Source organism: Neomonachus schauinslandi, chromosome 9 (genome assembly GCF_002201575.2).
Source record: "Neomonachus schauinslandi chromosome 9, ASM220157v2, whole genome shotgun sequence".
Taxonomy (NCBI): domain Eukaryota; kingdom Metazoa; phylum Chordata; class Mammalia; order Carnivora; family Phocidae; genus Neomonachus; species Neomonachus schauinslandi.
In genome coordinates this window covers 25,923,577-25,947,579 of record NC_058411.1, presented here as the reverse complement: position 1 = coordinate 25,947,579, position 24,003 = coordinate 25,923,577, and the positions used below count along the sequence as shown (strand labels likewise).

Genomic DNA, 24,003 nt, shown 5'->3' with positions numbered 1-24,003 from the left:
GGAAGGCAACCATTTCAGGACTATGAGACAGTTGTGTACAAGGGAAGAAGAGAGTCTGGGGGGGTCCCTGGTAATACTGCAAAAATGTGATGATACAGCTCTAGAAGGTCTGCTTCTGGGTTTTTTTGTTTTTTTCTAAGTGAAAACAGAAAAGAACTTATTTGGTTAAGGCACTATAAAGAGCACTAAGTGCCACTTACCTAATTCTGTCTGATGCAGCAGCCAAGAGAACAAACCATCAAACAAGGAATTTAAACCATTCCCCCAACTCAGTGGTTCTCAAGTGGGGCTGATTTTGTCCCTTGGGGGACATTTGGCCACGTCTGGAGACATGTTTGGTTGTTACGGTTCGGGAGACAGGTGATGACCAGAGGCCAGGGATGCTGCTAACCATGCAACGCTGCACAGGACAGACTGCACAGCCGAGAACTCTCCAACCCCATGTGTAAGCAGTGCTGAGGCTGAGAAACCCAGAAGTTAGTCCTTGTTGCTTCCAGACCACTAGCCCTTAGCTTGCTAACCTGTCCTGGCACCCATCCCTCCTCTCTTGGAAACAAATCCCGTGAACGGGCCAGGCCGAAAAGTTCATGTCCGGGGCCATATTTTGCACTTCAGCTAAGCCTTTGCTCTTCCTCTGTGCTGTTTCCACTGCCTAGAATCGCTCTGTCATCTTTTCAGTGGTTCTCTGGGTGGGGCCCAGGAATTTTCATTTTTAATAAGATTCCGTGGTGATTCTCATCTAAGTGGCATGAGATGGATGACTTTATTAGGCCACATTTGTTTTTTTAAAATTCTACCCCCTTTTTAAAATCCACCTCCATCGGGGTGTCTGGGTGGCTAAGTTGTTAAGCATCTGCCTTTGGCTCAGGTCATGATCCCAGGGTCTTGGGATCAAGCCCCGCATCGGGCTCCCTGCTCCGTGGGAAGCCTGCTTCTCCCTCTCCCACTCCTCCTGCTTGTGTTCCCTCGCTCGCTGTGCCTCTGTCAAATAAATAAATAAAATCTTTAAATAAAATAAAATAAAATCCACCTCCATTGCCACAGTGCCTTCTTGGTGATTTTAGGTGACACTTGGTTAAAACATATTTTTTAAATCGGTATATATTTATCCTAATAAATTTAGTGGTTTTCCATGTATTATAATGAGATAGATGTTCCGATTTACAGATAATTTTACTTCCATGAAAAAGCGAATTGATTTAAAGAAAAATATGCTTGGGGCGCCTGGGTGGCTCAGTCAGTTGAGCCTCCGACTCTTGATTTCAGCTCAGGTCATGATCTCAGGATCATGAGATCAAGTACCGCATTGGGCTCTGCACTGGGCGTAGAGCCTGCTTAAGATTCTCACGCTCCCTCTCCCTCCTCCCCCTCCGCCCAACTCACACACAAGCTCTCTCTCTCTAAAAAAATTAAAAAAAAAAAAAAAAAGAAACATGCTAAAAACTACTTCATGTAGGAAACATCACTTTTGTAGTGGACACAGTGTGTAAATATGTGGTTTGTTTTCTACCTTGTTGCTAGTGCATAGAAGACAAGGAAGAAGGGGTTTACCCCTTTTAAGAGATATGAATAAAACCTCTGTGTTGTCCAAAACCAAGATCAGTTACAGGCTTCTATTGTTTAAAAATACATATATTGAGATTTTTAAAGCCTAGCAAACATAGGGTATAAATACTACAGTTTGGAAGCCCAGGAGCATCCCTGAATTCTCCCCCTTTTGTTTTCTCTAGAGAATATCCAGTTCTGAAAAGTGAAAAGCATCGTATCTCATTTCCCTATCTTGTGGCATTTGAAGAACTGACACCTAAACTTTCCAAACCATCTTGCAGCAGGCAGAGACAAAGGTCACCGTTCCTGGAGATCAGTTCTTTATAGCTTGTGGGACTGGAGCCGTGAAGTCAGGTTGAGAGTCACATCAGTACCAGGCCCCACACCCTCCCCCTTAGCACATCTTCTGTAAGTGAAGACAGTATTATTCACCCAAGTGCTTATCAGTGGCCTGCTGGCACATGGCACGATGGGGACTTAAGAGTTACTTAACGTGGGCGCCTGGGTGGCTCAGTTGGTTAAGCGACTGCCTTCAGCTCAGGTCATGGTCCTGGAGTCCCAGGATTGAGTCCCGCATCGGGCTCCCTGCTCGGCGGGGAGTCTGCTTCTCCCTCGGACCCTCCCCCTTCTCATGTGCTCTCTCTCTCTCTCATTCTCTCTCTCAAATAAATAAATAAAATCTTAAAAAAAAAAAAAAGAGTTACTTAACGTGACTACTAAGGGGAAGACGTAAATCCTGCTGGGACCCCGGAGACCTTACAAGGCCTGCCCCTCAACTCACCTTCCGCCACTCTCACTTCCCCTGTGCTGGCCTCTGGCCCTTCTCCTGGTTCTCTGTGCTCCCTCGGACTACAGAATCCTGCTCATGCCACTCAGTCTCAGCTGACCTGCTCTTTATCCTGCATTCCCCCCCGCCCCCATCTAGACAACTCCTGCCTCTTCTTCAAATATCAGTGTAGGGAAGTTTTACCCGATTCCCAGGCTAGATCAGATCCCCGCTATCACATGATTTCAGAGCTCTATGTACCCTTCTTTCATGGACATTAACAGACTGAAATTCCAGATTTATTTGGTTAATGGAATGGTTAAACACGGCACACTAACCTCTGAGGGAGCCATAGGTAACTTTAACCGGAAGTAGACAGGCCTTGAGAATATCAGAGATATTTCATTCATGCCTTCTTTCCTTTCTTTATCAAACCAAGAAATATTAAGAGTCTGCTGTGCTGGGCACTAGGGATATAATCAAGACAGAGACAATCTCTACCTTTGCTCATGGGTTAGTAAATGACCTATTCAGACAGCCATTTGACTGACTACCCTTAGTCACCACTGGTGGCTTTGGCCATGATATGGATGGATGTCTTCCCTTTATCACTGTCTCTCAGTGGTCTCAGGAGAAACCAACATGGCTGTCATATTTGAGACACCAATTGAACAGGCTGCATAGGAATGTGTCCTTTTCCTCTCTGGGTCAGAGGACTGGTTCATGGAGCATGTGTGTGTGTGTGTGTGTGTGTGTGTGTGTGTGTTTAAGTGGGGAGGGAACAGAGAGCCAGCTGGCAGGACAACTTCTATTATACATTATCAAGGAAACAGACTTGGAGGAATAGGACAGGGGCTGAGAGGAGAGAGGCAAATCTCCTTTTCCGGAGCCTTGCTCAGAACTCCACCTTGCTTTTACTTTGACCCTGGTCCTTGCCTCTGTCTGACTGTGACATCTAGACACAAGACCAAAAGCTAGATGACAGTGTGACTCAAGAAACATAGCTCACTACCCTAGACTCCTCTGGCTGCAAATGGACTCCTGCCCCAAGCTCTACCATCTCCATGGGAATGAGTCCCTTCCCTTGATTCCTGCTGTTAAAACATCTGATTGATGCTTACTGTCTATATGTGGAGCAAATGTTTTTTTTGTTACTCCTCTTCCATTGTCAGAATAAGAATCGTCTTGGACTCTACATTTTAGAAGGCAGGCTTTGTCCTTCATTCATTCCTCCATCCATTCATCCATTCTTTCTTTCATTCAGTTAACAAATATTTACTGAGTTTCTACTGTGTGGCAGGTTCTGTGCGACTGTACATCAGGCTAATTCAAACATGAACAAAACGTCTGCGATCCCTGCCCTCACAGAACCTGGTAGCCTCCAGGAAGGTTATAGTACTAGGAAGAGGATCTAGTTCTGTCTGGACCTAACCCGTGGAGGCTGAAGACAGGGTGCTACTGAACTGTGACCTGAAACTAGGCTGCAGATGATTAGAGGGGTCATTTCTCCTTCTCCTTTGGTAAAGTACCCTAATTTCTGTTTCAATGTGTAGAGCTACCAATCAGGTGCCTTGCTTTATCTGACTGAGGTGGAATCATGTGACCCAGGCTGGGCCAAACAGCCTCTTTCCTGGGAATTTGACTCTTGAACAGAGCAAAGGAAAGACCCAAAAGATGGGGGGAGCCCTCCACTCCAACTGTGAAGCTCTGGCCAGAGAATTCCTGTGCTGGAAAATGTCCTAATTCCTGCCTTATTCTGAGCCTTGTTCCCCAGCCTTTCTTTGGATTCTGTGAGCTACACAGTATCCTTCCAGCAAATTCACTTCCTGCTTAAACCAGCCCAGACAAAGCTTCTGTTAAGATACCCAAAACACAGGAATGAAAAATCATACCAAGGTTTCCCAGGAAGCAGGGGGGGGCACTGGATCCTAATGTCAGAGGCCAGCAGGAGTACACTGCTTTCCGAGAGGGTTCTGGGATGCCTTGTGCTCTGTCAAAAGCTGGGCATTCAGTCAGAACTGCACCAGCTTCTGGCATGCCTGACCTGGATATGACCCATTCCTGCTTCTGGCAAGCACCCCAGGCTGTAATTTGAAAAACCATCACTGGGAGTTTTAACTTAGCCTCCAGACTACACTCCCCATCCCCATTGGTCCATGGTGTATGGAGCCCAGCCAACCTGCTCAGGGGCGGTATTCAAAAGTCAGGCCAGGCACCGGCCAATCAGAATGGATGCTGGAGCTGGAGCTGGAGCAGGGTCAAGGCACGCCTGGCCCACAGCATGGAGGGGCATTAGGGCAGGGGTCACTGACCAGCCAGAACGTAAATACTTTAATATTTTAACGATCATTTTAGTTGCATTTGGGTGCATGTCACCTGGGTATCAGTTCAGCACCTACAGGACTGTGAGCACCTCTGAGGGCGGACCTCTCCCGTGTGTCTAATTCTGCTCTCCCCAACTTTTGCCTCCAACTTTTCCCTGCCTCACCCAGGGCTTTACACGGAGTAGCTGGTTACTTTTTACTTTGAAAAGTCAAAATCCCAATGTAGAAGAAAGAAAATGAAGAGGAAGAGAAGAGGTAGAGGAGGAAAGGAAGGGGAAAAGTCAGGTCTGTTCTAGAAAAATCATGCTGCGGACCTTCCTCCTGCCTCTCCACTCCCCCACCTCAAAATGTTTATCTGCATGCTTATTTTAAATAAGGATCAGGGGCACTCTTGAAAGAGGGGGAAAAAAAACGGTGCAAAATAAGGGTGATGCATGAAAGAGTAAGAGGACCAGGCTGCTTAATCTTTTCGGGGCAGGGATGATATCAGCTGCCATTTATCAAACATTTACCTCATTTTCTTTCTTTCTTTCTTTCTTTTTTTTTAAGATTTTATTTGTTTATTTGACACACAGAGAGAGACAGCGAGAGAGGGAAACACAAGCAGGGGGAGTGGGAGAGGGAGAAGCAGGCTTCCCATTGAGCTGGGAGCCCAATGCGGGGCTCGATCCCAGGACCCTGGGATCATGACCTGAGCCGAAGGCAGATGCCTAATGACTGAGCCACCCAGGCGCAAGTACACTTGCCTCGTTTTCTGTTCACTCTATTGTGTCAAGAATTATTACTATTCCCATTTAACAGATAAAGAAACAGACTCAAAAGAGGTTAAATGGTGGGGGGGGGGCAGTGCCGCTGGCTCAGTGGGTGGTGCGTGTGACTCTTGATCTCGGGGTTGTGAGTTTGAGCCCCGCATGGGGTGTAGAGATTACTTAAAAATAAAATATTAAAAAAAAAGAAAGAAGCTAAATGGTTTGCCCAAGGTCGCACAGCCAAATGTGGAGATGGGACTCAGACTCGTCCTTGATGCCTCCAAAACTGGAGCTGTAAACCAAGCTTGAGTGCACTTAGGGGAATTTCTGAAGTCCCAGGTTACTGCCAGGAACTTGGGGACAGTAGCCCTAAGTTGGTGCTGCCACCTAGTGACAAGGCGGTGGAGACAAACCCCCTCTTTCCTTCCCCAGTCCTGGCTCTGTCCCAAATTCCCAGTTAAGAGAGACCCCGGTAGCTTGAGCTCTACCTCGGCCAACCAGTATGTGTTTGGGCAGTATCCCAGAGTACCGCTCCGAAGAAGCCTTTGTTGGAATACACGAATGACCAGGGGCGCAGATCTCTACAGATCTGCAGATCAACCTGGTCTCCACATACAGCCTCTGAAGACACTACTGTGCAGATCACTGTTGACCACATCCTGGGGTAGGGCCAAGTCTTCTGTCTCAGTATGGATCCTGCCCGGTCCCTTTCACGGAGCACCCGTTAGGTCCCTCATACCATGTTAAGCAGTTTGACTTGCATTATCTAATTTTATCCAAGACCCCAAGGGATCAAAGCAGCATGCCCAAGTTCACAGGACTTGAACCCAGATCCTCAGACTCCAAGGGCTGGGTTCTTCCTGCTCCACCACACCCCCTTGACCCCCGATTCGACTCACCCCAAGAAAACTTGTTTTTGTCAGCCTAGTCATCCAGATGTGATGACTCGAGTCGATGTGGGGCAGACTGTCAAATGGGGAGAAGGGCACTGTCAGCACAGCGGCTTTCCTGACCTTTAAGGCAGCGACGAGTTATACCTCAATCTGAAACATGTGGCTGGGGAGTGATTCTAGTCTCAGCCATATGCAGGGGCCCAGAGCAGGCCGCCCTGACATGCACAATGGCACACTGATGACTTTGAATCAAAGGTACCCGGGAAACAACCTGGGGCAAGGACACTCAGAACTTCCCCTCTCCCCCTAAAAGCAGAAAATAAATGTCCCATATGAAAACTACCCTTCCTCTACTAAGAAGTACAAAGACTTCCTTATCACCCGGGATAGGGACTTTCAAGTCCAGAAAGCAGCAGAAATAAACCTTGTTACTTTTTTACGAATCTACTCCCTCAGCCCAAATTCCACTTAGAATTCCTTCCTAACCAACGTTTCCAAACACCTGTTTTCCTTATTCTGTAAACTTCACAAATGTATCATTTCTTTGTCTAAAATACATAAAAACTGCCAGCCTCGGTCATTTCTTTGGGTCTCAATTTCATTATTGGGTCTCCGGACACACATAATAAAGCTTTGTTTTCTCTTCCTATTAATCTGTCTCATGTCAATTGAATTCTTAGTCCAGCTGGAAGATCTTGAAGGGTAAAGGAAGAATTCTCCCTCCCCTGCACATAACAGGACACACTGGCAAGGCGGATAAGCAGAAGCAATCCCCACTCCCCGTGCTCTGCAGGTCCTGCTGAGTCTCGTTCCCAATCTAAGGTCACCTACAACACGGAAACCAGGAAAACGTTTAGACCCAGTTCTTGAAATCCTGTTGCAAATGGAGAGAGAATAAAAGGTCACTTTCTAGAAGGCAGGATGGTCTCACCGAACATGTATTTCACTCTGCCCAAAGTTAATCCAGAAACTTCTCTGTTTAGTTCTCAAAGGTTGTCTCCAAGGTGCATCATTTATGTCAGGAAATCCACTTGAGATTACGTGCTACATAAACCAGTTGCCCAGTGATGAAATAAACATAACAGAGCAGTCAGCTCTGCCCCTAACACCATGTATCGAATGAGGGCAGAAACTAAGTAAGTGACATACACCAAAGTAGATGTTTTTACCTGAAATATCTAGATTACCCATCTAAGCCTGTGATTTCTTACATTTGGTGGTCATCGGACCACTCCAAAGATCTGATGAAAACCATGGATCCCCTGTTTTCCTTATGAAATATATACATACTCATCAAATTTGGATGATATGATTTCAGGGATTCATAGGCTGCTGAAAGCCATTCATAAACCCCAAGTTAAAACCTTTCATCAGTCAACACACCATGCACTCAAAACTCAAGAAACACAGCTGCCAGGAGAGAGTGTGGTCCGTGGCATTGAATTGGAAGTCAGAAGTCCTCATCAGTTGTCACAATTTAGTGAGCCAGGAGGTTTTCATATTTGCAAGAAGTAAACCTACTTGACATGAAGCAGAATGTTTGACTCGAAGGCCATTTTAACTGGGCAACTCTGACGCAGTGTGGTATTAGTGGTAAGAAGGAAGGATGGGGATTAGGATGGAATGAGGATGTGTGTTAGACACGTTACTTGGTGATTTTTCAATGGATGGAACCTTTGTGAAAATGATATATAAAAACATCCCTTTGACAAAATGCTCTTGTGCTAAAACCACCACGTACAGTGCCTTCCAAGGGCAGTGAGGGAAAGATTAGAACATGTGTGACAGATGGCTGTCCATGGAACAAAATCACAAGAGCATAAGAGCCCCAAACTTTTTCTTACAGCCCAAGTGCAAATGCTCTTAGTAAGAGGAATACTTTGTCCAATCAGCCATTTACCCAGTAGACAGAATTTTTGCCCACTCTTTTCTCTGAAGGTCTTCTTTGGTTCATGGAAGGGTAGAGGGGGCATAAGAATGCTAGAGATTGGGAGAAGAGGTATGGAAGGAGGTGTGGAGCTAGAAGCATTGAAACCAAATTGATCATGTCATGAGTTCTATCAGTATTGATCTGGTTTCAATTGAGACTCAATCAATTGAGTCGATTGCATCATTTGCCTCAAAAACAAATCTGGCCATCAAAATATTAGTCCTGGTTTCTGCTCCAACTTCAGTAAGAGATTTTATGTTATCAACCTATCTTTATCCTTTATAGCAGGAGCTACTGTTGTTACTGCTGGTGTGTGTGTGTGTGTGTGTGTCTATCCACACATGTGGGCATATCTACAAGGCTGGATCTGTCTGCAAGTCCAAGACAGAGTCTTAATGCTTCCACACTAAGTGCTTGTGAGTCCTTTGATTTCTTTTTTTTTTTTTTAAGATTTTATTTATTTATTTGAGAGAGAGCACATGAGAGGGGGGAGGGTCAGAGGGAGAAGCAGACTCCCTGCTGAGCAGGGAGCCCGATGCAGGACTCGATCCCGGGACTCCAGGATCATGACCTGAGCCGAAGGCAGTCGCTTAACCAACTGAGCCACCCAGGCGCCCGAGTCCTTTGATTTCTAATTTGACACAAGCCCTGTTCCTATTTGCATCTCTTCTTTGAGAACCAGCTCTCCTCCCTGCTGTATTTCTGGTTCTTGCTCTACTGTTCATTCACTTATGATCCATTCATTCAACAAAAATATATTGAAGACCCATGTCAGGCAGACAGCTAGGGACTAAGGATGGAGAGGTGAAGAAAACAGACCCGTCCCTACCTCCACAGAGCCTATAGTCTGGTGGCGGAAATAGAGACCAAAGAACTAATTATACTAATTCATGAATGACTATGGTGATAAGTACTCTGGAAGAGAAGCACAGAGAACTAGAACACATACACCAAGGACATGACCTATTCCTTGGAGGAGAGGAGGTCTGGGAAGTCTGCCTAAGAAAGTGAGATTTCAACTGAACGCTGAGCAGTGAATAATGTCAAGAAGATGAAGAGGTGAAGAAGTGTGTTCCTAGGTAGGGGGAACAGCACATGCTCAGTGTGATACTGAGCAGCCATCTCTTGGTTTGAGGTGTCCAAATACTGGAGAGATAACTCTACCTCTTCCTAACTTTCCTGCCTCTAGAAGTCCTGGTGCTGAGTAACATTTCCACAGAGAGATGCCCCATTTTTCACAGTTGGGAACATGGCCTGCCCAGTCCACCTGTCAGCACATCCATGCTTCTCACCCCGGGGCAGACACTTCTGTTTCTCTCCTTCATCCTCCACCAAAGTCTCCTAACTGTCCCCTGATTCTAGCCTCACTCCCCTCTCTGCTCCCCACCCTGCAGTCAGAGTGATCCCTTTACAATGCAAATCAACTACATCACCCCTCTGCTTAAAACCTTGGAGCTTCTTACCTCAATCTAAGCTCAAGCCCTCACCAGAGCCCAAAAGACCCAATTAGATCTGGGCCCCATCTACCTGTCTGACCTCTTCTCTTCTCCCCATACTCTCCTTACTGCAACTGCTGTACCTTGAACATAGCAAGTGTGTTCCTTGCTATTTCTGTGTCTGGGGCACCCTTGGCTCTAGATATCCATGTGGCTTGTTTCCTCACTTAAGCTCAAATGTCACCTTAGTGAGGCCTCCCCTAACCACCACCTCACTCTCCATCTTGCTATCTTTCATGATATTGTCAGCTGTTTATCCATTGCTATCTTCTCCTTGGGACTGTAAACTTTCAAAGGTTCAGGAACTTGTAGTGTGTTCACCATTGTATCTCCTGTGCTTACACCAGTGCCAGACCTGTAATCAGGGCTCAACCATGTTTGTTGAATGAATAAATGAGCAAATGGATATCCCCACCCCCAAGCCACCTTTCATCCCTGCTTCCTCCCAACCTCTCAGTAACTTTAGCAAAGAGAAAAAAGGGAATGCTTGATGTCAAGGCCCCACTGATTTCCTTCTGATGTCCTGAACTCTCGACACACTGGCCAGAAACTTTCTTTGGATAGCCTTGGACATGGGAAGGATATGTCAGCTTCCAAAATGATAGAGTGTCCGGGATTCAGAGGGTAACAAGCTCCTTGAAGGTACTTGGGTCCACGCACAGAGGGGGGACTGAGTCCTGGCTCGTGTGCCACAGTGACTATGGGGGATGGAAACAGGTTGTATCAGTAGTTTTGTATTGTGGTTACCTGATCTGCAGACAGAGCAAGGCCATGCCCACAGATAAAATTAGGTGACACACAGCCGTTGTCATTGCGTGAGTCTGGTAGCTGTTTTCCATCTGAGTTTATACCCGTTCCTCTAACTCAGTATTTCCCAGACTTGAGTTACTCACATACTACCACCATTTTTGCTGTCTCCATGAACCATCTGTACTGCTAGTGACCTCATTTTCTAAGGCAACTGACCCTTCTTACTTGAATACACATTTTTTTTTAAGATTTTATTTATTTATTTGACAGAGAAAGGGACAGTGAGAGAGGGAACACAAGCAGGGGGAGTGGGAGAGGGAGAACAGGCTTCCCGCGGAGCAGGGAGCCCGACGCGGGGCTCGATCCCAGGACCCCAGGATCATGACCTGAGCCGAAGGCAGAGGCTTAACGATTGAGCCACCCAGGCACCCCAGGGTACAACATCCTTTGAGGCTTAGAATCACAGCCTCTGTGAAAAGCTCCTACCCAAATCCAACCAGTAGAGCTTTTATCTTCCTTAGAACTCACAGAAATTAGTCTCTTATACCTCCAGCTTGAAAAATACAAGGGACACCAGAGCACTGGGCCAGTGTTTTTCAAACTTTTACTTATCATAAAGTTCACCAATGATGATAATATGATGGAACAAAATCTGAAAGCAGAAGTGATTGGTGACATTTGTCACTTTTTGCCTGTCCAGCTTCAGAATCCCTTCCCAGGTGTGTGGAAGAGGCCACCTTTTTTTTTTTTTTTAAGATTCCATCCATTCATCCGACAGAGAGAGAGACAGCGAGAGAGGGAACACAAGCAGGGGGAGTGGGTGAGGGAGAAGCAGGCTTCCCGCCCAGCGGGGAGCCCAATGCGGGGCTGGATCCCAGGACCCTGGGATCCTGACCTGAGCCGAAGGCAGACGCTTAACGACTGAGCCACCCAGGTGCCCCGAATACACATATTTTAAAAGGAAACTAGCAGATGAGGGAGACCAAAAGGAAAGGTGTGAGCAGCAGGGCAGATCCAGGCCCGGAGGAGAGCTGCCCCAGAGGGCGAGGGCAGAAGCAATGGCCCCGGCAGGGCAGTGAAGGTGGGAGGGGGCTGGGCATGGGAGTCGGTCCCGTCCCGTCCCGATGGGTGAGCACTGGGGAGAAGAAAGGAGGAGGAGGAGAGGCTTCCAGGCCCTGGGAGTCTCATGGGCAAGAGGGAAAAAGGAGGCAGCGGCCCGGGACTGAGGGCCTGGGGTGGCTGTGAGCGGGGACTGATTCCGAGGTGCTGTTGGCGGGGGTGGGGGTTCGGTGAGGGGCAGGGGGGTGGAGCAGAGCCCTGAGGCTCAGGGCAGGGCTGAGGAAGGCATGGAGGCACGGGGGAAGGGGACTGCAGGGGGTGTAGGTTGAGACAAAAGTAGGGTGTGGTTTAGAGAAGGGGGTGCTGAGGCATGGGGCACACTGAGAGTAGACCTGCAAGAGTGAAGGGGAGGAGGGCTGGGGGTGCGGAGGAGAAAGCTGAGGCGGAGGGGGCGTGAGGAGGGATCACAGGGACGTGAGCGAACTGGGCTTGAAGGGAAGGGCAGGGCGGGTTGTGTGCCCCCCCATCCCCAGTAGGTGGGGCTGTCCTCCTGGGCCCGCACAGTGAGTGTATTGTCTCCGCCATCCGGGATCCTCTCACATACACGGGAACACGAAGCCCTAGCCTAAAGGAGCGGTCCCCAGGACTCTGGGGGCCAGAAAGCCGGAAATGTGCTCTCCTGCTGGACGGACAAAAGAGCTCTTGGGAGCACGGGGGACTAAGCAGAACAACAGAGAATGAGAAATCGGGTGGAGCAGACCAGAAGGGTAAGTTGTCGCATGGAGATCTGTAACAGCAAGGAATACCGACTGCAAAGATTCCAAGCTGCATTTGGGTTCTAGAGTCCTCTGCAGAATCACACAGACTATCGTGCACGAGAAATTAAACGGGCACAGCCAGCCCTTGCATGTGATTGTGCTCCCGAGTCATTGCCCTGGCAAACATGACGGGGTCCTTAGTAAGAAAATGGGGATCCTTCCAAGCACCAAGGGTGTAGGGAACTAGGTACCTCACTTCTAAAGGTACGCGATTCTCAGCACATTTGAGTTAATGGTCATGGAAGACGCTGACTTTTTTTTTTTTAATTCCAATACAGTTAACATACAGTGTTATATTAGTTTCAGGTGTACAATATAGTAATTCAACAATTCTGTACCTTGCTCAGTGCTCATCATGGTAACTGTACTCTTCATCCCCTTCACCTATTTCACCCATCTTCCCACCCACCTCCCCTCTGGTAACCATCAGTGTGTTCTCTATGGCTAAGAGTTTGGGTTTTCTCATAATATCTTTTTTTCCTTTGTTCGTTTGTTTTGTTTCTTAAATTCCACATATGAGTGAAATCAAATGGTATTTGTCTTTCTTTGACTGACTTATTTCACTTAGCATCGTACCCTCTAGATCCATCCATGTTGTTGCAAAAGGTAAGACTTCATTCTTTTTTATGGCTGAGTAATAGTCCATCATATATATATATATATATATATATATATGATCACCTCTTCTTTATCCATTCATCTATTGATGGACACTTGGGTTGCTTCCATAATTTGGCTATTGTAAATAATGCTGCGGTAAACACAGGGGTGCATGTATCTTTTCCAATTGGAGTTCTCATATTCTTTGGGTAAATATGCAGTAGTGAAATTAGTGGATCGTATGACAATTTTATTTTTGATTTTTTGAGGAGCCTCCATACTGTTGTCCAGAGTGGCTGTGCCAGTTTACATTCCCACCAACCCTGCATAAGGGTTCCCTTATCTCCACATCCTTGCCAACACCTGTTGTTTCTTGTGTTTTTGAGGTTAGCCTTTCTGACAGGTGTGAGGTGGTATCTCATTGTGGTTTTGATTTGTATTTCCCTGGTGATGAGTGATGTCGAGCATCTTTTCATGTGTCTGTTGGCCATCTGTGTGTCTTCTTTGGAAGAAAATGTCTATTCATGTCTTCTGCCCATTTTTAAATTGGATTATTTGTGGTTTTGGTGTTGAGTTGTATAAATTCTTTGTCTATTTTGGATACTAACCTTTTATCAGATATGTCTTTTGTAAGTATCTTCTCCCATTCAGTAGGCTGTCTGGCACTGATCATTTTATCTGTTTGGTTAATTGCTGCTCTCTTTCTGGAAACTGTCCCTCCTCCATTCCAATATAACCCTGTTGGGAGCTGTCCCCCCGGTCATGGTTGGTGGGTCTAGGATTGGGCATCTGGGGGTTTGTATTTAGGACAAAAAAATCAGGGCAGCCTCTCTCAGGCAGCTGAGGCTGTTAAGAGGTGAAACTCCAGTGTGGAGAAAACTAGTCTTTAGGAAGAGGGAAAAAGAAAGCTGACATTTAGGATGCTACGGACTGTTTGTTCCCCCAGTTTCATATTTGAAACATAACCCCCAGTTTGATGGTATTAGGAGGTGGGGCCTTTAGGAGGTGGTTAGGTGAGGAAGGTGAAGCCCTCATGAATGGGTTCAGTGCCCTTCCAAAAGAGACCCCAGAGAGCTCCTCACCCCTTCCCCCATATGAGGTCACAGCAAGAAGATGCCGTCCGTGAACCAGGAAGGGAGCCCCCCCAGATACCACATCTGCTGGCACCCGGACTCTGGGATCTATCAGCCTCTGGAACTGTGAGAAGTAAATTTCTGTCATTAACAAGGTATGTTTATTACAGCTGCCCAAATGCACCAAGACACAGGCAGAAATCGGGATGGAAGGAGCCCTGAGCACTTTGGATCTGGCAGCTCCCCAGGCTTCGGCCACACTCTGCCCTTTCTACCACTTGAGTGGTCAACTCCTCCATAGGCAAAGTCTGTGAGCAGCCCCCATGTTCTCGAAACACATGGTTTTTGAGCCTAAGCTGGTTCAAATTGGGCACCGACATAGCAATCAATACAACAATAAAAAGAAAACGTTCTTGAAAAAATTGGGGTACCATCAGCACTCTCGGTTGCCCCCATTTGAGACACGAGGAAGCACTTTCAAGACTACTTAGAGCTCAGGGCAGCTTACGGCACCACCGGCAGGGACTTCATACAACTCTTACTTCGGAAAACTTAAAGGGAATCCAGAAATCCGTGGGTTTCATTTTGGACTTGTTTCTTTCTGATTTTTCTATGTATTCACAGAATTGAGGTGAACCTGAGCCAAGCGTCCGCCCTCCTGTCCTGAGGCGGCATGATGCCAAAGAGTGAAAGATGAGAGGATGAATTCGGGACTCCTTACTTTCCATAAAACTTGATTGTTGGATTTTCATGGGCATTTATACTCAGAATTTAAAGCAGCTTCTCCAGCCTTTGATCTTGCAGGGGCTAAGGTAGCTGTAGGACGGGGTGGGGGCCCAACAAAGGAAGAAGGACAGAGGAAGCGGCGGCAGGGGTGATGATACAATTTCGCTTCTCTCTCTGCAAGGTTTGCTGGGAAGCTCTTACCCTCCCTCCGGAGGGCATTCTCCTGATTCCTGCCTCTGCCCTCCACTCCTCCCATCCAATCCTGCCACTCTCAGTTTCCAAACTCCCTTCTCACCTGGGTGAGCACAACACCTGCTGAGAGGTCCCTCTGTCCCCAGGCTCACCCTCCACCCCAACTAGGTTCTCCCCAAAGCAGCCCGAGCAGCCAGCACTCTTCAAGTGACATGTCTGATAATGTCCCTTCATTGACTTGAAACTTCTCAATGGCTCCTCTTTGCTCTTAGGACAAAATAAGAACCCTTAATGATGCCTGCACCATCTAGCTGCTGCCTCTCTCTCCGGTTGCCCTCAGCCTCACTCTGCCCTAGCCACACCGATGTTCAACTCCTTCCTGCCTCAGGGCCTTTGCACATATTGTTCGCTCGCCTAGAATGCCCTTCCCTCTCTCTTTCACCTGGTTAGTTTTCACTCTTTCTTAAGAGCTGGCTTAAGGTCTAGCCTGTCTGTCCTTCTTTATAAATTCTTTTCCATTCTTTAAAAAATTTTTTTTATTATGTTATGTTAATCACCATACGTTACATCATTAGTTTTTGATGTAGTGTTCCATGAGCACTTGTCACAATTTTACTTATGCGTGTGTGAGAGTTTGACTGATGGTTGTCCTCCCCGCTAAACCATTAGCTCCATGAGGGCAGGAAAGGATCTTGTCTATTTTACTCTCCAGAGGCTCCCCAACACTGGCCACAGGTCCTGACTGGGTCTTACCTGTCCCTCAAGGTCCCGGTCAAACATCTCTCTGAGAAGCCCTCTCTAGCTTCCTGCTTTGTCCATCCATGAGCCAACCCGAATCTTCCCCATGCATTTACTGCGCCATCCTACAATGACTTGCTCACTAATCTGTCTCACCATTAGTTTGTGGACTCCCAGAGGGTAAGACCACTGTCTTTATTGTGTTTGATTTCCCTGACACCCAGCACAGTGCTTGGCCTGCTAGAGATGAATGTGTAAATGAATGAGTGACTCTACTGAAAGAGCTCCCAGGGCCTGGGGATTGTCTGCATACACTGAGGGACTTCACTAGATGATTCCGTCTATCCTTTCTCTAGCACTATGGTTTCAACATCACCTAACCCTGCCTGGTCAGCACCCCTCTTCTTTGTCACCCCATGAACCTTTAACTGTTGCCCTGGTAATCAACAAATCTCACTGCTACCACACTTCCTCTGTTTCATTATGCAAAGAAAGCCTCACACCTCTGGGCTTTCTATAGATTATGCAAAAAAAATTTTTTTTAATATCTCCTTCCTCTTTGACTCATGTTTAGCAAGGGCTTTCTCATGTGTATGGAGGAACTTTGTTTTCTAATTATTAAGATATATTTAAAATCTATAAAAAGGTATGAAGAGCAACATAGTGAACACCATGAACACATCAAAACGTGGACAGTTGAGGAAGTACAATGTAACCCATGTCCACAGGCCTTTTCTTTAAGACAATGACTAATACCATTTGAGGTCTCTCGAGATACAGCCTTGTATACCCAGGGAACTGAAACATTCATTTCAAACTGTGTGTCCAGGACAGAGCCTGGCCCTGACGAGTCCAGGGAGAAGGCTTTCATTCTGTCCTCTCTTCTAAGGAGAAGGGGTCTCCCCCTGCTTCTTTTAGGCATCGGCAGGCCCTGATCCCATTCCCTTCAAGGACAGACTCGGAGACTCTCTGAACCGAGAGGACCCTAGAGGGGAAGGAATCCAGAATCCCATGCCAAGGACTGCCCTCCTGGCTGTCCCACTGCCACTCTCTGTGGGAGCCCTCGGGAAAAAATAAATAAATAAAAGACAAAAACAAAGGAGGCATGAGCATTTGGGACAAGCCAGACATGTTTTCATTCATCTTGAGGCCATCTCAGAAGGCAGTTCAATCATGCCTTCACTTCCCTTCTCTGGGCCAGACATCAAGCGAGAGATTGGTGTTGAATATGAATAGGGCATGACAACTTGAGAAACTCGGGGCAAGGGGATGACTTAAAGAATGAAATAGACGTGTATGATAGAGTGTGACAGGTGTACGTGCAGGGTGTGGAAGAAGCCTCTGGATCATACTTGGGGCACTGGGAAAGGCTTCCTGGAGGCAGTGGCCCTTGACCGGTATCATGAAGGCTGGCATGTGCAAGGCACAGTGTGTGCAAGATGCTTGCGGGGAGCTGCAGGTGCTTCCATCTGCCTGGAGTGCAAAGTGGAGTGGGCGGGGATGGGAGATGTGGCCAGAGCAGCATCACAAAGGCTTCATGTGCTAAGCTGAGGACTGGGAACCTTCTGCAATCTAGGGGTGGCCGCTGGAGGAGTCAAGGCAGGGGCAAGGACTAAAGAGAACTGGAACTCTGTGGAGAGGTGCGGTGGTGAACTGGAAGGGTCAGACCAATAAGGAGTGGGTTGCAGGATCAGGATGAGGAGCCACGAGAAGCTGAGCTAAGGTGGTGCCAAAGGGAAAGGAGGAAAGGGAAGTTGGTAAGGAGATGAGCAGCCTGCAGACACTGAGAGTAGGGGAAGAGAGGGTTCCAGGTATTTCTCAAGGTACTTCTCTGGCTGACTGGGGTCTGGTGGAGCTATTTATTGACAGACAGAATTCCATGGGAGAAGTGGACCTTGGCATGATCTTTGGATGATGGGACAGAAGTGGGAGTCATAAGTGGATAAGATCCCCACAGAATCTACAAGTAAAAGTCACTGGAAGCAGAAGGAAGGTCAGGGAAGGGTCAAGCAAGACTAGGATATGGGTAATGGGGCCTCTGACCACACACCCAGTTTTCTGAGGTGACACATGGCACAAGTTTGGAGGATACAGCTCGGCTGAAGAAGCATCCCTGAGGTTCTAAGGTTGAGTCCTGGGTGTCCATTTTAGCACTAACATTATAAAATCCATGCTGGAACTGACCACACCCCTAGACATCACAATGGGCCTCAGTGAAAAAATTCAATCTCCACTCAGTTTGACTCAATTTTTAAAGTGTAGAGTTTTTTTAAGCCAAATTTATACAAAGTTTAATAAATCAAATGGTCATGTATCAAAAATACCAGTTGCTTAACCTCCTTTCCAACTCCCCTGAGCCAATGACTTTTAACTTTTATTAGATGAATCTTTTGGTATTTACCTCCAGAGCTGTAAACCAGATGGTATGTTGATACTTTCTGATTTTGTCCATGTTAGGCATTATGTATTGACTTTCCAAAGATTTAGCTCTGTTTACCCCACCCTCCCCCCTACCACACACATGTGCTCACTTCCCATCCCCCCAATCTCCCAATAGAGTTATGTCATACTTGGTTGTATCAACGTCCAGTCTTCATATTGTGATGACCGTGTGATTCACACCTGAGTCACTTAAGATAACCATGATTTTCCCCCTTCCCTCCATAGCTTTTTATAGTCCACTGGAATTAATAATTGATCCCTCCCATTTATTTAGTTACATTTGTGATACTTTGTCACCAGTCCAAGCTCTAATTCCCCCCCCCCCCCAGTTGTGTAAACCTCCTCTCAAGAGTTTCACACACAATCCTATCAGTGTCAAGTGCTTCAATAAACCTTTCCTGGGAGTTTTTTGACTAGCTTCCATCTGAACAAGGTGCTTTTTGTGCCCGGTACGTGATGGTCCACCTGGGATTTTCTTTTACCATGATTTCGGTGATTCCGGTTGCCTGCCTCTTGGGTTGGAGTTCCCATTTCTTGGATCTAACATCTTACTCTCTAGGCTTCCTCCCTTGTTTTGGTGGAGCGCATCCTTTAGCAGCTTCCTGAGAGAGAGGATGAGGCACTACCTTTTTTGGGAAACTCTGCATTTCTGAAAATGTTTGATTCTCTTGTCATACTTGTTTTCTTTTGGTCATTTGGGTATAAAATTCTAGGCAGGAAACAACTTTCCTTCAGAAGGCATTATTCCCCTGACTTCAGGTTTCCAGGTTGGATGATAACTCTGATGACATTCCATGCCTGCTTTTTTGGAAAGTGTTTTATGAAACCTGTTTTTTAATCTCTGAAAACCTCTCGGAGCTCTTTTTTGTCCCAGTTTTCTGAAATGTCATGGTAAAGTAAAATTCAACTCTATTCTACCAACAAGTATTAAGAGCATGTGCTGTATGGTGTAGCCTACCAAATTCTCCAAGGTACACAAAGATATACACAAGTCCTTAAGGACCTGGAAATGTATGGGAGTATGGGAGATAAGGGAAAATAGTTTGGTGAGGATGCGCTATAACACATACAAGATTTGTAAGAGGCACATTTCCACAAATTCCAAGTGTCGGTATTTTTTAAGAGGAACTGATCCAGAATCTCACTCTGATTCATTCATTAGCAATTTAGCCTTCCTACGCACTCAACAAATTCCATGCCTCACACATCTGCAGCCGCTGCTTATCGGGTGGGACATTGTGACTTCGAGTCAGGCTTTTATTGCCAGGAGTAGTTATTAGCCTCTAGAGGGCAGACTTTGCTACTATTCCGCTGAAGGCCCGGAAAGCTGGAGTTCCATGCAGAGGGTCCCTCAAGCTCCCTGGGGAATCAGTCGGGATAGAACAAGGAACCAGGGCCCCCTTTCAGGAAGCAATCTCTAAAATGTATTTCTCCTTCCCCTTCAAGGTGTACCTATAGATAGGACATATCTATCTATCGATAGATATATGTAACACATAGTAAGCTGCTCAGTAAATGTTTTCTCAATGGATGAACACAGAATATTTCTCTTTATGTAATATCTACCCAACATTTATATAGCTGTCCATCCCTGGAGGGAATCAGCCAAGAGACAGCGCTACTGTGGTGGCTCCCAGATTATTATTACTGAAAACAATTTTGCAGATATTTTTAATCCTCATTTTATAGACCAGAAACCGAAGGATAGAGAGGTTAGTAAACTGAATCCAGACCTCACGTTAGATCCTTAGATCCGACTCACTCTACCACAAAAGGCAACCCCAAATATCACTGGAATGGCAGGTTAGACCACTTGGGATTCGTCACCAAACTGAAGCATTTGTTACCCCAGAGGAGCACGCAGTGGGGGAGAGGAGGTGTGGTGGGTGGAGGGGAGCTCACAGAACCATACTGTTGCTTGTTTTGATGCTAAGTAGCTGTGGGGCTCTGAGTTACAGGCTCCAACTCTCTGGGCCTCAGTTTCCATATCTGTAAGATGCAGTTAGGAATACATTATAAAGGGGAACCTGGCTGACTCAGTCAGTAGAGCATCTGATCTGGATCTTGAGTTCAAGCCCCACACTGGGTGTAGAGATTACTTTAAAAAATTAATAAATTTCTTTCTTAACCAATTGAGCCACTCAGGCACCCAATAAATTTCTTTCTTTCTTTTTTTTTTTTTTAAGATTTTATTCATTTATTTGAGAGAGAGAGAGAGAGCACATGAGAGGGGGGAGGGTCAGAGGGAGAAGCAGACTCTTGATCCCGGGACTCCAGGATCATGACCTGAGCTGAAGGCAGTCACTTAACCAACTGAGCCACCCAGGCGCCCTTCTTTCTTTCTTTTAAAAAAGAATACATTGTGAAGAGTTGGAGAGAGGTCCATGACGATCTAGGAATAAGAAGCAGTGGGAGGTCTTAGAAGGCCTTCCAAGAGAATGGAGGTTCTGTGCTCCTTGGAGAATGATGGGAAACACTGCTGGAATTTTGAGAATGGGGACTGTTAAATTAGTGTAGAGATTCTTCGTGGGTATGAGTTTTCTCTCCAAACATTCCATTATAATCCAAGGCCCCATAATTTATGCCAAAAAGTGGCTGTTTCCAGTGTTCCTCCTCCTGGGAACCAGGGGCTCAGGCCCCATAGGGGTGCTCAAACTTGGCTCCCTGCTGAGATCACCTGGGCAGATTTTTTTTTTTTTAAGATTTTATTTATTTATTTGACAGAGAGAGATACAGCGAGAGAGGGAACACAGGCAGGGGGAGTGGGCGAGGGAGAAGCAGGCTCAGAGCCCGATGTGGGGCTAGATCCCAGGACTCCAGATCATGACCCAGGACCCCGGGATCATGACCCAAGCTGAAGGCAGACGCCTAACAACTGAGCCACCCAGGCGCCCCACCTGGGGAGCTTAAATGTGCAGATGCCAGGGGTCCACTTTTAATGAACCTGATTTGGGGTGTGGCCGAGGTACTGAGAATGTTGAGTTCTCCACATGATTCTAATGTTCAACCCATGAGAACCACTGCCCGGGGCTTTAAATTCATTTTTTGTTTGAAAATTTAAAAAGAAAACAAAAGGAAAGCAGTGGCACCCAGTGGCTCTCAAAATTTTATGTGCAAACAAGCAGCTCACCTGGAGATCTTCTAAAATATAGCCTCTAATTCAGGAGGTCCAGCTGGGCTAGGCTTCTGCCCTTGTAACGAGCTCCCAGGGGCATGCCCACACTGCTGTCCCCAGATGCATCTGAGCAGCTAGGCTGTAGCTTGAATGAATACAGACTTGCCAGGGAACCATGGCTCTTCAAGCCCATTGGGATCTTAAGAAGTCACTTTACTTTTTGAGCCTTAGTCTTCTGATCTTAAATGCAGGCAAGCCATAGTAACTACATCATAGAGTTCTTGTGATGCTTTAATGACATAATGTAGTAAACATGTTCGGCATGATACAACAAATGTTAGCCTTTGAATTATTAGGATAGCCAACACTCCTGGAACGCTTACCATCTGCCAGGAGTTTTCAAAGCACTTTCATGTCCTACATCATTCAAGCTTCAAAACGACACTGTGAGGTGAGTACTTATGATTTCACCATCCCTATTGTATGGAGGAAGAAACCGAGGCAGAGAGGTGGAGTATCGTAATTTATATCACACACCTGGCAGTAGCTAGGCTGGAGTTTGAACCCAGGGAGAATCTCGGCTCTTTATCCCTCTCTGGGGCTGAAATGGACGCTGCGAACAGGCATTTCTGCCCTGCAGGCCTGACACTCCGGAGGCGATGACTTGAGGGATTACCCTCTGTAATGGGCTGGGATCAACAGGTGGCAGCCCAGGGCTACTCAAAGGCCACATAGCGCTGGGTATTCCATCCCACAATGCCGCCACTAAAGACTCTCCAAACTCCCAGAGGCTGCCCTCGACCCGCAGGTGCTCGCCTAGGAAGCTGCGCAGACACCGACAGGAAAGAAGAGGCCTGCCTCGCAGGTTCACATCTGAGTTCCCCATTAAATGACCACGTCCGCAGGCAAAGCAACAAGCAAAACGAGTTTCCTGCAATTCCCGTTTACCCGAGGAGCGCAACCAGACCGAGAAATCTACAAATCTCTTTATACCGAAAGTTCAGCAAGGATCTGGGAGCTCAGCCAATTGGTAAAAAGTCGGGAAGCCCTCTTGGATTTCCCCAGAGCACTCCGGAAGCGCCGGGCATCGGTGCCCACGCGCAGGGGATGGGGACCCGCACCGAGGAGACGCTAGCTGTGGGATTACCTCGGCAGAGCTTCGGGGATTTTTTTTCCTGCGGGGTCCCCTGGGAGAGGCAAATGAATCTGAGGGGCGGTGCGGAGGGTGGGGGTTAACCCGGCGGTTTCCATGGCACCCGGGGCGTGGGGGAGGAATGCACCCCGCAAGCTGTGGCGAAACAACTGCGCAGCCGGACCAGCCCGGCTCGAGAAGGCGGGAGGGAAGGGGGGAGCAGGAGGGTGGGGGAAGCCCGGCTGGACGGGGGTGGGGCGGTCACGTGCGCCCGAGGGGGCGGGGCCCCAAGCCACCCCGGAGCGGAACCGAGTCCCACCTAGAGGCTCCGTGCCAGGCGCGAACTTTTCTCCCGGACCGAGGGACTGAACTTGGCCTGAACCCCTGGGGAGGACTCAAGGCACCCGTAGCCAGCACCGGGCTGAGGTGCTGCGGCCGGCCTGGGGGACAGCGGTCGGTGGCAAAAGACACCAAGGAAAAGTGGGAACAGAAGCTTGGGGGTGAGTGAAGGGAGTTCGGCTCGCAGTTTTTACGCAGGCTCGGGTCTCCGTGTCTTCTGGGGTGGGCCTGGGCAGGTGCCCTGTCAGCTCTAAGGGAGCAGCCGAGGCCACTGTCCCTTAAGACTGCCGGGGTCCTCAGCACCTGTCTCGGGCTCCAGGAGAGGCTGTGGTCATGGTGAATGAAGAGCCCAACCAACAGGCGCACGATGGCAGCCCTGCGCAGGAGCCTGCCCTGCGCGCGGATCCCAGCGCCTCGGCCCACCCCAGCGTGTCGGCCCACGCCAGCGTCTCCACTCACCCCAGCGTCTCCATTCACCCCAGCGTGTCGGCCCACCCGAGCGTGTCGGCCCACCCCAGCGTCTCCATTCACCCCAGCGTGTCGGCCCACTCAAGCAGTTCTGCCCACCCCAGAACCTTGGCCCAGCCCGGTGGCTTGGCCTACCCCAGTAGCTCGTGCCCCGAGGACCGTAGCGTGATCAAGGTGAGCAAGCGCCGCTGGGTGGTGGTCCTGCTGTTCAGCTGCTACTCCATGTGCAATGCCTTCCAGTGGATCCAGTACGGCTCCATCAATAACATCTTCATGAACTTCTACGGGGTCAGTGCCTTTGCCATCGACTGGCTGTCCATGTGTTACATGCTGACCTACATCCCTCTCATCCTGCCCGTGGCCTGGCTGCTGGAGAAATTCGGCCTGCGCACCATCGCCCTCACTGGCTCTGCTCTCAACTGCCTGGGGGCCTGGGTGAAGTTGGGGAGCCTGAAGCCACATCTCTTCCCAGTCACCGTCCTAGGCCAGATCATCTGCTCTGTGGCCCAGGTCTTCATCCTGGGCATGCCCTCCCGCATTGCTTCTGTCTGGTTTGGGGCTAATGAGGTCTCAACGGCCTGCTCCATAGCTGTCTTTGGCAATCAGGTGGGTCAAGGAGTTGGCGGGTGTTCAGAGGAATGGGCATCATATCATTGTGAAGCTCACTGTGTTGGGTTGTACCTGAGGGCACCTAAGTGTGTGGGAGCCTGTGGTTTTCTGACCTCAGCAGTGTTTGTGACCCTGGGGGACTTCATGGCTGGGCGGGAGTGAGGGATTGTGACTGGATGGCTCTGTAAGAGAAGGTTAGGGGAACAGAAGGAGACCTTTTCCTTCACGGACAGTTT

At 47.9% G+C, this 24,003-nt stretch overlaps 1 protein-coding gene across 2 annotated transcripts in view; it reads left to right on the top strand.

The window, feature by feature from the left end:
* The first annotated feature begins 23,023 nt into the window (after positions 1-23,023).
* The window catches only part of FLVCR2 (FLVCR heme transporter 2), a 53,534-nt gene continuing 52,554 nt past the window's right edge, over positions 23,024-24,003 (top strand). The window contains exons 1-2 of one of the 2 annotated variants that reach the window (XM_044917849.1): positions 23,024-23,175; positions 23,248-23,764. In XM_044917849.1, the coding sequence (XP_044773784.1) occupies positions 23,024-23,175; positions 23,248-23,764 (669 nt within the window). Of the gene's footprint in view, positions 23,765-24,003 lie in introns of both variants that reach the window. The other variant, XM_021679795.2, reaches the window with a different exon arrangement.